The sequence below is a fragment of the Manacus candei genome, unplaced genomic scaffold (assembly GCF_025592945.1).
Source record: "Manacus candei isolate 608988 ecotype Guabito, Panama unplaced genomic scaffold, ASM2559294v1 h1tg000007l, whole genome shotgun sequence".
Taxonomy (NCBI): domain Eukaryota; kingdom Metazoa; phylum Chordata; class Aves; order Passeriformes; family Pipridae; genus Manacus; species Manacus candei.
In genome coordinates, this window is record NW_026138055.1 from 1031290 (window position 1) to 1044372 (window position 13083).

Here is a 13083-nt window from a genome sequence, read left to right on the forward strand (position 1 = left end):
AAAATTAGTCACGACTCCATTGAAGTCAATGGAACATAGAGCTATGCATTAAGTGGTACTAAAATGAGCTTAATAGTGTTTAAGTGATCATTACAAATAAATACATGGCTGCTAAGGTATGAGCAGTTAAAATTGTTATCATTTTGGATGGTCAGAAAAGAAAACAACAGAGTAACTTAGAAATACTTCACATATGGCAAAATTTTATTTTCTTAGTTTTGATTTTAAACAGAACAGGACCTTTAAACACATGCTGAAAATTAAGCAAGACTGATAAAGTCAACGTCAAATGCCAAGATTTCACTCTAAGGATGTATTTGCATAATTATGGACATGATTATGGGACCTCCATGAATAATTAACTGAATGTGGCTAAAAGGAAAGAAGTAAATGGAGTACTGCACCATCCCTAGGGCTGCTTACTTTTCACACATTTAGATTTCAAACATTCCAGTGGGTTCATAACATGAAATGACCGTTTGTTTCCTTAAAATAGACACCTAGCACTAAAACCATACAGTAAAATTCAGATCTTACCAGGCAAAGACAAAAACCTCAACATTTAAATGCCTCATAATAACTTTTACATGTGCACACACACTTCCTTCCTTAGCCTGCCTTTTCCAAGACAAGGAAGGAATAGGGTTCCTGGGCAACAGCGGTTGCTGGATCAGGAGGGGCAGGAGCACTGCACTGCACTGAGCTGACAGTTCCTGTCCCATCCTGTAAAAACAACCAGTTCCTCTGTGCACACCCCGATGTGGGATCCCTTGCTGTTGACGAACACCATGTGAGGAGCTCAATGTGATTAATCAGCGCCAAGGCCAGCTCCGTAAACAGGAAGCTTCTCCTCCCTATACATTAAAAAAATTAGTCTTGGCTATGAAATAATTATGAAACTAGCAAAATTCTACCTGAATGGCATGCCTGATACTTGGGGGTTTTAATGTATCTACACTGCGATACCCCTAGGCTGGGAGAAATCATGTCATATAATTCTGCATTAAAATTAAGCAGAATTTGAATGTGGTCTGGGACATAAACATGACTACAGAGTTCTCTGCGTCTGTAATATATACACATAACTGACTAAACCTCAAAAGAACTTACATTAGAGATAATCCATCTTTCATTGATTCTCAGGTATTTTAATTTATATGCCTAGGAAGCAGAAAATGTTATTGAAACAGAAATTAATGTGAATTAAATGTGTGTAATGTGAATTAAATGTGTGTATGCATAAGCTTAAAGTATGCATGTGAGATGCCAGCCCAGCTGCCTACCTACTGCTTGTCTCCCTATATATATGTACATATAAATACGCAAGACATAAATGCCTTTTAAACCCAGCTATCACTGTGTACCTCAGCGTGGCCACATCTCTGCTGTTATTACTGACCAAACAGTGCTGAAGCATAGATAATGATTTGCTGGTCAAAAAAATGTCTAAGTACTACAGAGACTAATTCTGAGGTGTTTTTGCACTGACCGAACAGATTGCCAGTAGCTCTGATTCACCTGATTCAGCAGTGTAGGTATTCTCCACCATCAGCAATCACTAAAAATATCTATTCTACTTAAAATACATGAGTCACAAGCCAGTGAAAACTACCAAATACATATGGAATCCCTGTGCCTGTGTAACTTCTCTCCCTGGAAACGTTTAAGACCAGGTTGGATGGAGCTCTGAGCAACCCGCTCTAGTGAAAGGTGTCTGTGTCCATGGTAAGGGGGTTGGAACTAAACGGTCTTAAAGGTCCCTTCTAACCCAGGCTATTCTATGATTCTATGATACACAACAACAAGGATGAGTCCCTATTTTTAGGAGCCCAGTTCTTGGAACACCCAACTTTCATGACCTCCTCCTCTCCTGTTTGCAGCAGTACAGACCACAATCCCACTGCTCACCCTCACCACACATCTGTGGTGGCACAACATCTCTAAAGGCACCCCAGCAAATGCTTACACAAAAGAAGTGTTATTGGAAAAGTATTCTTAGTTACTATTCATTCCGCTTAGCAAGTGGAAAGCGGCCAGAGTGCCAACTTCATCTGATCAGCCAGCTCTTCATGAACCACAAGCAAGTGTCCTGGGAACCACCAGTGTCCCACAGATCACAGCTTGGGAATCACTGTCTCAAATAACTCATAACCCTCTTATTATAGAACACCATGCTCCTTGTCTTGCTCAGGCTACTATTTTAGACTTTTTCCTGCCAGCACAGCATATCATGATGGTAGAAACTTATGGCTCAAATCTGTTAACCATGCCCACACTTATATCTGACATTTGGTGGACAACTACCTAGCAATTAACAAGATTATTAATTTGCTAAAATAAAAATTTGGTTTGACCCAAATAATTTCAGTCATTTTTTGTAGATTTATATCACTTGAGTTAGAGGCAGACTCTCACTCATAGTCAATTCTGCAGTTTCATTAGAAGCCAGAGGGCTGCAAAAGCAAACTCCATTCAGATGAATTGTAACAACAGCCAAGAAGCAATATATCAAATAAATTCAAGCTCCACACGGCTTCCAAATTTTCATGTAACACTAGAATTTATTTTTTTTTAATACACAACTTAATTTCACTTCAAAACTTCACACTGATGGTACATTAACATTTTGGGATCACATAATCAATGTCTTCACAGATAATTTATTATCCCTTCACCACTTCTGTGCTTTTTCCATATTCTTTCTTAAGGATGTAATGCAGTTTCAAAATGGCCTAAAGGCCCTACACTCCATGTGTAAAGAGAAAGCAATGGAAATATTCTTTTGATAGACTAGAAATCAATCATTACCTACCTCTTTTTGTCAAGAACTATGAACTAAGGCTAGCTTAGCAGATTTTAAGGACATACTATTATCTTCTACTGTCCATAGAACATAAAAGATCAAACTAGAATTTTATCTTTTAACTTGACTATTAAGAATGGCATTTCATTCAAAAGGAAATTAACAGTGATTCAGATGCAAAGCAACATTCACTAGACAATCTGTACCAAAGAGAAAACATGCCTTGCTGACACTATAAAAAGTGTGTGTAATTTGACTTTGTATAGCCCAATACTCATCCGTACAGTTTAGAAAGTTCAAGAGATTTATCTTTAATATAATTTATTACTTGACCAAATATTGTATCATTAAGAGATGACTGATGACTAGCTATTTGTTAGGTATATATTTTAATGCATCAATTGTGTCTCTTTAATCAATTAAGAATCACACGATTCCATAGTTCTGTAGCGTTTGGTATATAAAGACTATTATAACAAATAAATAAACAAATTGACTTTGATTTAATTTTTCTTTTCTCTCAATCTTACTTCATTACCAAAAATAGTATCTTGGTAGTCCTAAGGACAAACCAAACCAAACCTGAGTCCTTTTTCTTGAAGGACACTGAGGTGCTGGAGTGTGTCCAGAGAAAGGCAACAACGGGTCATAGAATCATAGAATCAGCTGGGTTGGAAGGGACCTCTGAGATCATCAAGTCCAACCCTTGATCCACTACTGCTGTGGTTACTAGACAATGGCACTAAGTGCCACATCCAGTCTCTTTTTAAAAATCTCCAGGGACGAAGAATCCACTACTTCCCTGAGCAGTCCATTCCAATGTCTGACTACCCTCTCTGTAAAGAAATTCTTTCTAATATCTAACCTAAACTTCCCCTGGCACAGCTTAAGACCATGCCCTCTTGTCTTGCTGATAGTTGCCTGGGAGAAGAGACCAACCCCCACCTGGCTACAACCTCCTTTCACAGAGTTGTAGAGAGTGATGAGGTCTCCCCTGAGCTTCCTCTTCTCCAGACTAAACAACCCCAGCTCCCTCAGCCTCTCCTCATAGGACTTGTGCTCAAGTCCCTTCACCAGCCTAGTTGCCCTCCTCTGGACCTGCTCCAGCACCTCAATATCCTTCCTGAACTGAGGGGCCCAGAACTGGACACAGCACTCCAGGTGTGGCCTCACCAGTGCTGAGTACACAGGAAGAATCACTTTCTTGGACCTGCTGGCCACACTGTTCCTGATACAGGTCAGGATGCCATTGGCCTTCTTGGCCACCTGGGCACACTGCTGGCTCATGTTCAGCTTCTTGTCAATCTGAACTCCCAGGTCCCTCTCGGTCTGGCTGCTCTCCAGCCACTCTGTCCCCAGCCCGGAGCATAAGTCTTATGAGAAGCTGCTGAGGGATCTAGGGGGGCTCAGCCCACAGAAAAGGCGGCTCAGGGGGGATGTTCTCGCTCTCTACAACTCCCTGAATGTAGCCAGGTGGCTACACAAGGTGGTGGTCAGCCTCTCCCAGGTAACAAGCAATAAGACAAGGGGAAACGGCCTCAATTGTGCCAAGGGAGGTTCAGGTTGGATATATAGAAAAATTTCTTCACTGAAGCAGTGGTTAAACATTGGAACAGGTTCCCCAGGGAAGTGGTGGAGTCACCATCCCTGGAAGTGTCCAAAAAACGAGTAGAGGTGGCACTTTGTGATATGGTTTAGTGGACATGGTGGCATTCAGTCAAAGGTTGCACTTGATGATCCTTCCCAACCTTAATGACTCTATGATTCTACTCTTACTTCCATCTGAGATCTCTTATTTCCTATTTCTTGTCAAGCCACAGCAGATGTCCACGGAAGTAGACCACTTTAAGGCTTGGTTATGTATGTACACAGGCTGTCTATCCATTTTTAGTGCCAATTTAAAACAGAATAAGAAAGAGCTAGAAAACTGTTCTTTTTGTAATTTTGCCTACACCTAAGGATTGATGTGGGCCTGTTTTGCAGCCACAGCAGTGTTCAAAACAACTGCTTTTTTAAAAGCTGAGGAGGAGGATAAGGACGTTGAAATTGAGGTATAATTTTTCATTGTGTTCACTGAGTAAAAATAAGTTCCAAATTATTTTTCACAGTGGACTGATTGCTGGAAACAGAATTACAGCAATAAAATGTTCAATTAATGGTGTGTGTCTTTGTGGAGCAGAGCCTGCAAGAACTCTCTGAATAGAAGGATATCATAGAGAAGTAAAATGAAGGGTTTGGTTTCCAAACTGCTAAGTGCCTCCAGTCAAATAGGAAGTAGTCTACGATTGATGTCTGCTGTTGGAAAACTTGTTTTAGTCTTTCTGAGACTTTCAAAATTTACCTGACCTACATATAACCAGACATAATACTTCCACACAGTTGGTTTAATTTTAGACCCCTTTACAGCATCATCATTTACAAGTTAAGTGCACTATTTAAAGGCATGCACACTTTAAATCAGTAGTCTCTGAAATGAGGTGCATGCACAGTGGGATATAGGAAAGAAGTACCAGAAATGTAGAAGAACATGTATGTAATTTAAATTTTTAAAAATTATATGTTGAGGGTGTGTGCCCCAAATTCTTTTTACTGACAGCAGTGCAGGAGTAAAAAACTTTGTAGACCACTGTTGTAAATGCATCAGTATGAATTGTTCTTTTCTGCTAGCTCCCCCTCTTCCCCCACTTTTATTTGCTAGATTACAATCTGAAAAATCTCAATAATCAATGGTGTCAGAGATTCAAACGTTTTCTGCATAAATTTATGCCCTCACCTTTGTTATCAAGAAATACTGAACTTTCTCAGAGGATCTGCATGAGGCTATTTTAGATCAAGCTTTATGAAACGTCTACAGGAAGGACATAGGAACACATGGAATTTTTACAGTACATCCTAATTTTTAAAAAATACTTTACTGGGTCAAGCATGTCAATCCCCCAAGGTCAGCAGTGGCAAGAGAAGATGCTATTCAGGCATCACCAAGCCTGGACACTTTCTGCCTCCCTTCCCCTTGTGGTGATTCTTTCAGGCTCACAATCCCACAGGATGGCAGTGGGACCAGGAGCAGCACAGAAGTGTGAAGGTCAGTGTCCAACCCAAGGACAGGAGTGCACCTGCACATTAGAGAACTTCACTCTTTCAGCAGCTGTTTATGAACCACCTGTCCATCAGGTTGTTTTATCCTTTTAGGTCTGCTCATACAATTTGCCCACAATATAGTGCTTTGGCTGCTAATTCCCTAAACTTTTTACCTGATGCATAAATAAATAAATACTTTCTCTCACCTGTTTTAAATCAGCTTGTTAAGTGATGGTTAGTTCCACTATTGAATCTGGTATATTTCATCCTGCATTTACCTTATTTACTGTCATGATTTTGCACAGAATCATAGAATCATAGAATCAGCTGGGTTGGAAAGGACCTCTGAGATCATCAAGTCCAACTCTTGATCCACTATCACCATGGTTACTAGACTATGGCACTAAGTACCACATCCAGTCTCATCTTAAAAACCTCCAGGGACAGAGAATCCATCACTTCCCTGGGCAGCCCATTCCAATGCCTTATTACCCTTTCTGTAAAGAATTTCTTTCTAATATCTAACCTAAACTTCCCCTGGCAGACCTTAAGGCCATGCCCTCTTGTCTTGCTGATAGTTGCCTGGGAGAAGAGACCAACCCCCACCTGGCTACAACCTCCTTTCACAGAGTTGTAGAGAGTGATGAGGTCTCCCCTGAGCCTCCTTCTCCAGGCTGAACAGCCCCAGCTCCTTCAGCCTCTCCTCATAGGACTTGTGCTCAAGTCCCTTCACCAGCCTTGTTGCTCTTCTCTGGACCTACTCCAGCACCTCAATATCCTTCCTGAACTGAGGGGCCCAGAGCTGGACACAGCACTCCAGGTGTGGCCTCACCAGTGCTGAGTACAGGGGAAGAATCACTCTCCTGGTCCTGTTGGCCACACTGTTCCTGATCCAGGCCAGGATGCCACTGGCCTTCTTGGCCACGTGGGCACACTGCTGGCTCATGTTCAGACACTCAGTCACGCTCCTGAGAAGCATTATACTCCCCAAATCAAAGAGTCATGTAATGTCTCATAACAAGAAAGTTGCTTTCTCTGTGCTGTTTTAGTTGTCTTTCTGCATTCACTCACCAACTTCACTCTTGAAAAGTTGTCATTGAGATGCCCATCAGAACTGCACTCTAATAATCAAGGTGTGGGTCCACTATGGTCACATACACTAACAAACCAATGCCTCCTGCCTTGTATGTAACACTCCTCATGGCCAATGCTTCGTTGTCTTAAATTTTTGTCTGCCACTGTGCAATGAGAGATGATTAATATTACAGAACAGTCAGTGATGACACTAGTATCTTTCCTGAGTTTTATAAATGTACTCAAAGTTCAAGATTGCCTAGGCAGAGTTAAGGAAGATCTTTTTTGTCAGATGCATTAATTCATATTTATCTATCCTGAAACTTGTCTACCATCTTTTCGCCCAACCATTAAATTTTGTGAGATGTTTACACAGTTCCCTCACATCTAATGTCTTCTCAGTAATTAAATGCTATGAAGTGCCATTCACAAACTGAGAAATTTCTTTGTTTACTCTCATTCTGCAGGTCATGGGTGAATATATTGAATAAAACCTGACACAACACCATCATGGTACTTCACTTCTGACCTGTCCATCTTGAAAAGCTACCACATTCTTGAAAATTCCCCCTCTCACAGAAGCATTGTCAGTGCAAAAGGATACAGTGAAGTCAGCTAAACATTTGCTTTCAACTTAGATCTATCAGCTGCTTTTACCTACTGGATGCTGTCCTCCACCCAGATTTACACTCTTTAGTAGTACAGGGACTGTCACAGTGGAAATGGGACAACATCCCTACTGACTCAATCTAAAATCCTTCCCCCCTTTCAATTTGCTCAGCCATTTCAAGTCACCAAACACATCTCTCACTATCAAAGGTTCTTTTTACTAACTACACACTTACAGACACGATCCCAGGGCAGACCTTCAAATGTTCCCTGCAATAAACTCAGCTCCACTCTGTTGCCAAACTTCTACCTGTTCCCTGTGGCTACTACTGTTCCAGAAATTATAAAGCTAAGGATTTCTCACCTGTCAGGAAAAAATGCTAGTAGCCAGTAGCTTGATGCTTGAACATAATGACTGGCAGGAATTTTACCAAAGAAATACAAGTTTCATATTTAACTTTCAAACCTGAGATTAAATAAACCAATAAAAAGGCTTAGAAGCTCAGGTGCAAAGGTTAGTGAGGGAAAGTTATGCTAAACAGCTAAAATGGTTTCTTCTTCAAAATTTTCAGGTTAATTTACATTGTTGAACCTTTTGGACCTAAGGAATCATACTGATTTACTGCTACATCACTGCAGCCTGACCAAGTCCAGAGGTATTCTGACAATAAGCAGCTTTCAGGACAGGATTTGCTGCTGGTTCCCCCCATTTTACAATGTTCTAAATTAACAATGTCTGTTCAAGTTGGCTACTATGTCTTGCTGGAGATCTGCATGTCAAAAGACTCGTAAGAGATACACAAACAATCTCTCCCCTCCAAACACCCCACACCCCAGACTCAGAAAGATGTAATTCTTCTAGGAAATTCAGTAATTTAGTACAGCTATTATTAAATTCAGAGATAATTAAATCTCTCCTAACATACTCAATCTTTGAATTGGACATTTAATTTAAAAATGTACTTTTCTAATCTACTCTTCTCAACACAGACACATTCTAGAACCTCTTCACTGTAACTTGTCTCTAACGACTGCCAACAGCAAATTCTTATTCTCTTAATAGTACTTATTTGTCTGGCAAATCTAATTTACCTAAAAATACTTTTTTTCCCCTCAGTAAATCCTCATACAACTGTTCTGTGGAAATACAATGGAGACACTTAAAAGTCACATCCTTCTTACAGGCCATGTTCTGGTAGTGAAATGGGAGGGGTACAAACATTTGTATGCACAAGTTGCAATATTGTACCTTCTATCATTTCCATCCCACTGGGAGGTTTACAATGTCCAGCATGGCTCACAACCCACACGGGATACTGCTGGTTCAGTCCACAATATAAGGCCTGTATAAAGGTCCTGTAATAACCTGCCAGTCCAGGGTTACCTGCCAAAAAACAAAAAACATACAAGCACAGTCAATATTAACCTTCCTACAGCAAGCATTCTGCTTCAAAGCAAACTAAACAGCATTATACAGCAATTTGTTAATTTATTTTCTCTAGTGCATTTCCAATTTTTGTTTTACCAAAGTCAGAGCCTATGCTATTCAACTGGTTTAATTCCATTGATCAATGGCATTCATGGGAAGCATTTTACAGATTACACTGAAATGGTAAAACCTAAAACTTAAGTCCAACACAAGAGAAAATCTCTTTTTCCATCAGAGGTCTAACAGTTTGCTCTGTCTATCCATCTATCTATCCATCCCATCAAGCTACAGAAACACAAAGTGAAAATATCACAAAGACTACAGCATATGTCACTTGATCCAGATGTCTGCCCTTCAAATATCTCAGTGTTACCACTTCCAAATATTTCAGTGTTACCACTATAGTCATTCTGATTATACAAAGGGCTGCCCTGACCCTGAAAGAAAGGATGATTTTACTTTAAACTCATTGGAATAAAGTTATTTTTCCCTGCTTGCAACTTCATATTCTCTCTGTCCCCTTCCACACCACTGGAGAAATTCTTTCCTTTTCAACCTTCATGCTCTAGAACCACAGGAGAAGCTGTGCTCTCTCCTGTACCCCATCAGCTTTAGAGAGGACTTCTTCGAAGATGCTGGTGTCTGAATGAACACAGCTTGCCCCAGGAGAGCAGACCACCCTGCTCTAAAATCCAGTTTAACAGTGACAATATCAACAGTCAGGTACCATTGCTGAAGTGGAAACTGAAATACTGTCTCAAAGACAAAAATATGTATCTGGGAGGGATTTCAGGACAGCCAAACAAAACTCTAATATCTGTTCCTCCTTTCTTTCTTTCTTTTTTGGTTATCAGTAGTGACATAAGTTGGAGAGTAAAGCCATATGAAGATGAAGCAGAGGTTTCCTAATTTCCATACGATGCATAAAAATTCCACATAGACATAAAAACATACAATTGCTATATATTTACTGATTTTCCAGAGGAGTTCCACTGATTTCTTGTTATCATTTAGACATCGGGCAAGCCCACCATCATAGTTAGGATTTTTCATTTACATTTCTTTCACTTCCACGTCAGGCAATTCTTAGTTTGGATATCATCAACAGCAAAACGCAACAAGAGCACTATTGTGTAAAAAGGTTGCCATTTTTTAAGACAAAGACATTCCAAAATAACACCAATGTATTGCAAAACAAAAAATCCTTCATTAAAATTTTGTCAACCCCTTTATATCAGTCTGATTGCAATAACAGAGGCTGAGTTGTCTAAGTATTGATATGACAGAGAAGAAGAAACAAAGACACAATCAAATTAGTACTTGTGGAAAAGGTGAGTGGAGATAAAAATGGGGTTTATTCCAATTCTTCCCTTTCTGTAGTGGGTATTTTCATACTTTCTTCTTTCACTTCCACCCTTTTGTTCTTCAGGCAGGACACAGTAAGTTCATTGCTCTCCCAAGAGGCATTCCCTCAGCCCAGGCCCTCCAGAGCAGCCTGTTCACCACTGAGCAGGAGTGTCCCAGGCACCCACAGCCACCTGCAGCACAGACACGTGGAGGAAGTGATGCCACGGCTCACATCGGGGATCATGGATGGGCACAGGAGGGAAGCCTTCCACTCTAGGTCGTGTATCTCACATGCTTCACCCCTCACTTACATGTAAAAAGTGTCTCTGATGGTTTTTAAACCTTAATAAAACTATCGATCTTACAACAACGTTGTTTTTACTGGTGTGCACAGCTTTGGAGGGAGAAAAGAAACCACCAAACCCCAGTATCAGTTACTACATATTTCTAAGCATCTATTTGCAAGCTTGACATTAAAGGAGAATCAAAAAAAAAAAATTGTTGTATTATATAAACTCCAGAATGCATGATCTAACTTTTGCAATCTGATTTCCAGAAAAACAACTTAAAATCCACAAGGGTCACACATCCATACAACTGTATCACGTTTTCATACGTAAAAATATATAACACAGAGGGCCCCAGAGAGAGTAAAATAAAATCTAGACATCATCTGTCAACTTCCTTGGATTGATGTTACACAGAGGACACACGTCTTTCAGCAAGGCTGAAGATAAAAGTAGCAACACTCCAAAATAAATTGTGTCTTTTGTAGTACAAATGATCACAATATTTTGGCACTATGCTTTGTCCTGAAATATAATGCAATTAGGAATTTTGAGATAAAGGAGTCACAACATTATTCTCTTTTTCCTTTACATTTTTCTCTCCTTTAATAATGCAGAACAAGGAAAGAAGAAATGACAGCAGCTGTCTTAGACATTTTGTTGCTCTTTCCCATCATCAGCCAGGTGAACCTAATGCATAAAATCTCAGGATATGGCCACCAACTGAGGAGCAATCAAGTAAGAACTGCTTAAGGACAGTGAGGCTCTGCATCAAATACTATACAAAGCTCAAGACACTAATATTTCTTTGAGGGAAAGGGGATTTTTATCCTGTGATAAATATAATGTGTATTTTAGGCAGGTAAAAACAAAAATCCATAAATGCAAAAGAAATGCCATTTCTGTACTCCTCATGATCATCTGCTCATGGTAAAAGACATTCTGAGAGGTCTGAGATGTTAGAATTGCTACTGGCACTTTAAAATGCCTTGAAGAGGTATGAATGAGAACTGCTGGCATAAGCAGAAAGGAAAATCAACACGAATTTTAACAGCAAAGATTTCTATAGAGAAATCACCACATGTAAAGCAGCTATAAATTTATTCTTTATTGAACTTGCAATTCCAGTGGAGTTATTGCAGACTTGCACTAACTTAAGTAAATGCAGATCAACAGCCCTTGCTCTTGAAAGCTGGTATCTACAACATTTGTAAGTGGAGAATGTTTATCTCACATTTCTGTAAAGTAATTTTATATGTTTTTACTTGAGCTGCTATCTGTCAAAATACTTTAAAGGGGAACAAACAAAAAAACCCTGAACAGATAAAGATTCTTTTCATACAACAGAGTAATAGTAAGAGCTCATGGAAATAACTGGGGTTCCATATGCACAACAGTCTGTGATCAATAATATTTTGGGCTCATCTACTGCGACTGAAATGTGCTCAATTAAATTATTTTATTTTATAGACAAGGTTAATCACAAAGGTGCCCAGGCAACACAGTGCTCATTTGAGCATTTTACGTATTTCCCAGTACATCAAACCAAAACTGCCTATGCTCTATCACTCAGCAATCAAGTGTCAAAAAATGGAAACCATAAGTAAATTCAGTGTTAACCTCCATGATTTGAAGGTTACTCCAGTTATTTGAATACCACATCAATCCCTAGGCACCTCAGGGCAGCTGAATCATTCATGCACGCCAGCAGATCTCAAGTTGCAGTCATCTGAACCAAGAAGCACATTGTAAGCAGCTACTCTCAACTGTGCTTAATTTTCAACTGCATTTATGTTGTTTCAGGAGTCTTTTAAATAACAGCTGAAAAAGCTGGCCCTAACAGAAGAAGACACAAAACTGCAATACATTGAGCATTTGCTTAATTTGCAGAATATTTATAAGCATTTCATGGGAAGAGTATGTCTAATGGACAATTTATACAGTGAATCAGAACAGTGGGGGCACTTTATTTGGTGTACTCATAAGGTGCAATAGCCAAGGGACTCCTGCCTGTTCTTCTCTGTAGCACACAACATGTCACCCAGTTATTCTACACTAAGCTCAGTCTTTCAATTTTTAATTTGAAGACAGGAATCTACTTGTTCCTTTTCCAATCTGTTTCACCCAAGCTAACACAGAACAACTGAGTGCAGAGGTTTAACCTTGAGCTATAGTAAAAGGTAAAGATTGTCCACTTATATATACTGCAGATATAAGCTTTCAAAAACTGGAACTACTATTCTTTAATTATCCATGTAATTAAAAATATGAATATTACTTATAAACATGCATTTTCCTACCCTTCACTTTCACACACATTCTTGTTAATACTTTTGCCATCAAATCAGGATTTTAAATGCCATCTGCTTCCTTCTTATGAAGACAGCTAGAAGCAGAGAAAGAACAACTTGTACAAATTGAGTATCTACCCCAGGGTATCACTGCTAAAGAATAAC

At 39.6% G+C, this 13083-nt stretch overlaps 1 protein-coding gene across 1 annotated transcript in view; it reads right to left on the minus strand.

Moving 5' to 3' along the window:
- The window catches only part of LDAH (lipid droplet associated hydrolase), a 117644-nt gene that overhangs the window by 76228 nt on the left and 28333 nt on the right, over positions 1-13083 (minus strand). Inside the window, exon 3 of the mRNA XM_051810588.1 lies at positions 8814-8948. Within this exon, the coding sequence (XP_051666548.1) occupies positions 8814-8948 (135 nt within the window). The remainder of the gene's footprint in view (positions 1-8813; positions 8949-13083) is intronic.